The 699-nt window shown below is 44.5% G+C and overlaps 1 protein-coding gene across 1 annotated transcript in view; it reads left to right on the top strand.

Annotated features, from left to right (window-relative positions):
- LOC116095757 (olfactory receptor 2A12-like) overlaps positions 1-454 on the top strand; it is an 877-nt gene extending 423 nt beyond the window's left edge. The window contains exon 2 of the mRNA XM_031377017.1: positions 3-454. Within this exon, the coding sequence (XP_031232877.1) occupies positions 3-454 (452 nt within the window). The remainder of the gene's footprint in view (positions 1-2) is intronic.
- The last annotated feature ends 245 nt before the right edge of the window (positions 455-699 follow it).

The raw sequence follows: 699 nt of genomic DNA, 5'->3' as shown, positions 1-699 counted from the left end.
CACCATGAGTCTGCCATATTGTGGGCCCAATAGGGTCAACCATTACTTCTGTGAAGGTCCTTCAGTGCATAGCCTGGCTTGCATAGATACCCACCTCATTGAGATGGTGGATTTTGTATTGAGTGTTTTTGTGGTTGTCATTCCCATTTCCCTCATTGTGGCTTCCTACATTCATATTGCCAAGGCAATTCTCAAGATCAAGTCCACCCAGGGCCGCTGCAAGGCTTTCTCTACCTGTGCCTCCCACCTGACTGTGGTCACATTCTTCTATGCTCCAGCCACTTACATCTACATGAGGCCCAACTCCAGCTACTCTCCTGAGCGAGACAAGCAGATCTCACTCTTTTACAATGCCTTCACAGCCTTGCTCAACCCTGTGGTCTACAGTCTGAGAAACAAGGACATCAAGAGGGCATTTCTCAAGGTGATGGGACATGGTAGGCTGGACCAGTGAGTCAGGATCCTGAGAAGCTGGAGTTTGAGTATTCACTATTTATAAAAAGTATAGTTTCTTTCTTTTGTGAAATTAATCTGGTGCATTTGAAGCAACGTAGTACTTAGTAATTGGAACAAAACATCATGGAACCAATGTTGCTGTCTTGATTGACAGGTGGCACTAAGGTATAATTTCAAACACCTCCATAATGTTACTGGATTGTAATGGTTCACTCATTGCTCATGTTTGTACCTCTTGGACGT

This window comes from Mastomys coucha, unplaced genomic scaffold (genome assembly GCF_008632895.1).
Source record: "Mastomys coucha isolate ucsf_1 unplaced genomic scaffold, UCSF_Mcou_1 pScaffold18, whole genome shotgun sequence".
Classification (NCBI taxonomy): Eukaryota; Metazoa; Chordata; class Mammalia; order Rodentia; family Muridae; genus Mastomys; species Mastomys coucha.
Note: the sequence above shows the minus strand (reverse complement) of the source record. Positions and strands in the feature narration are given on the sequence as shown.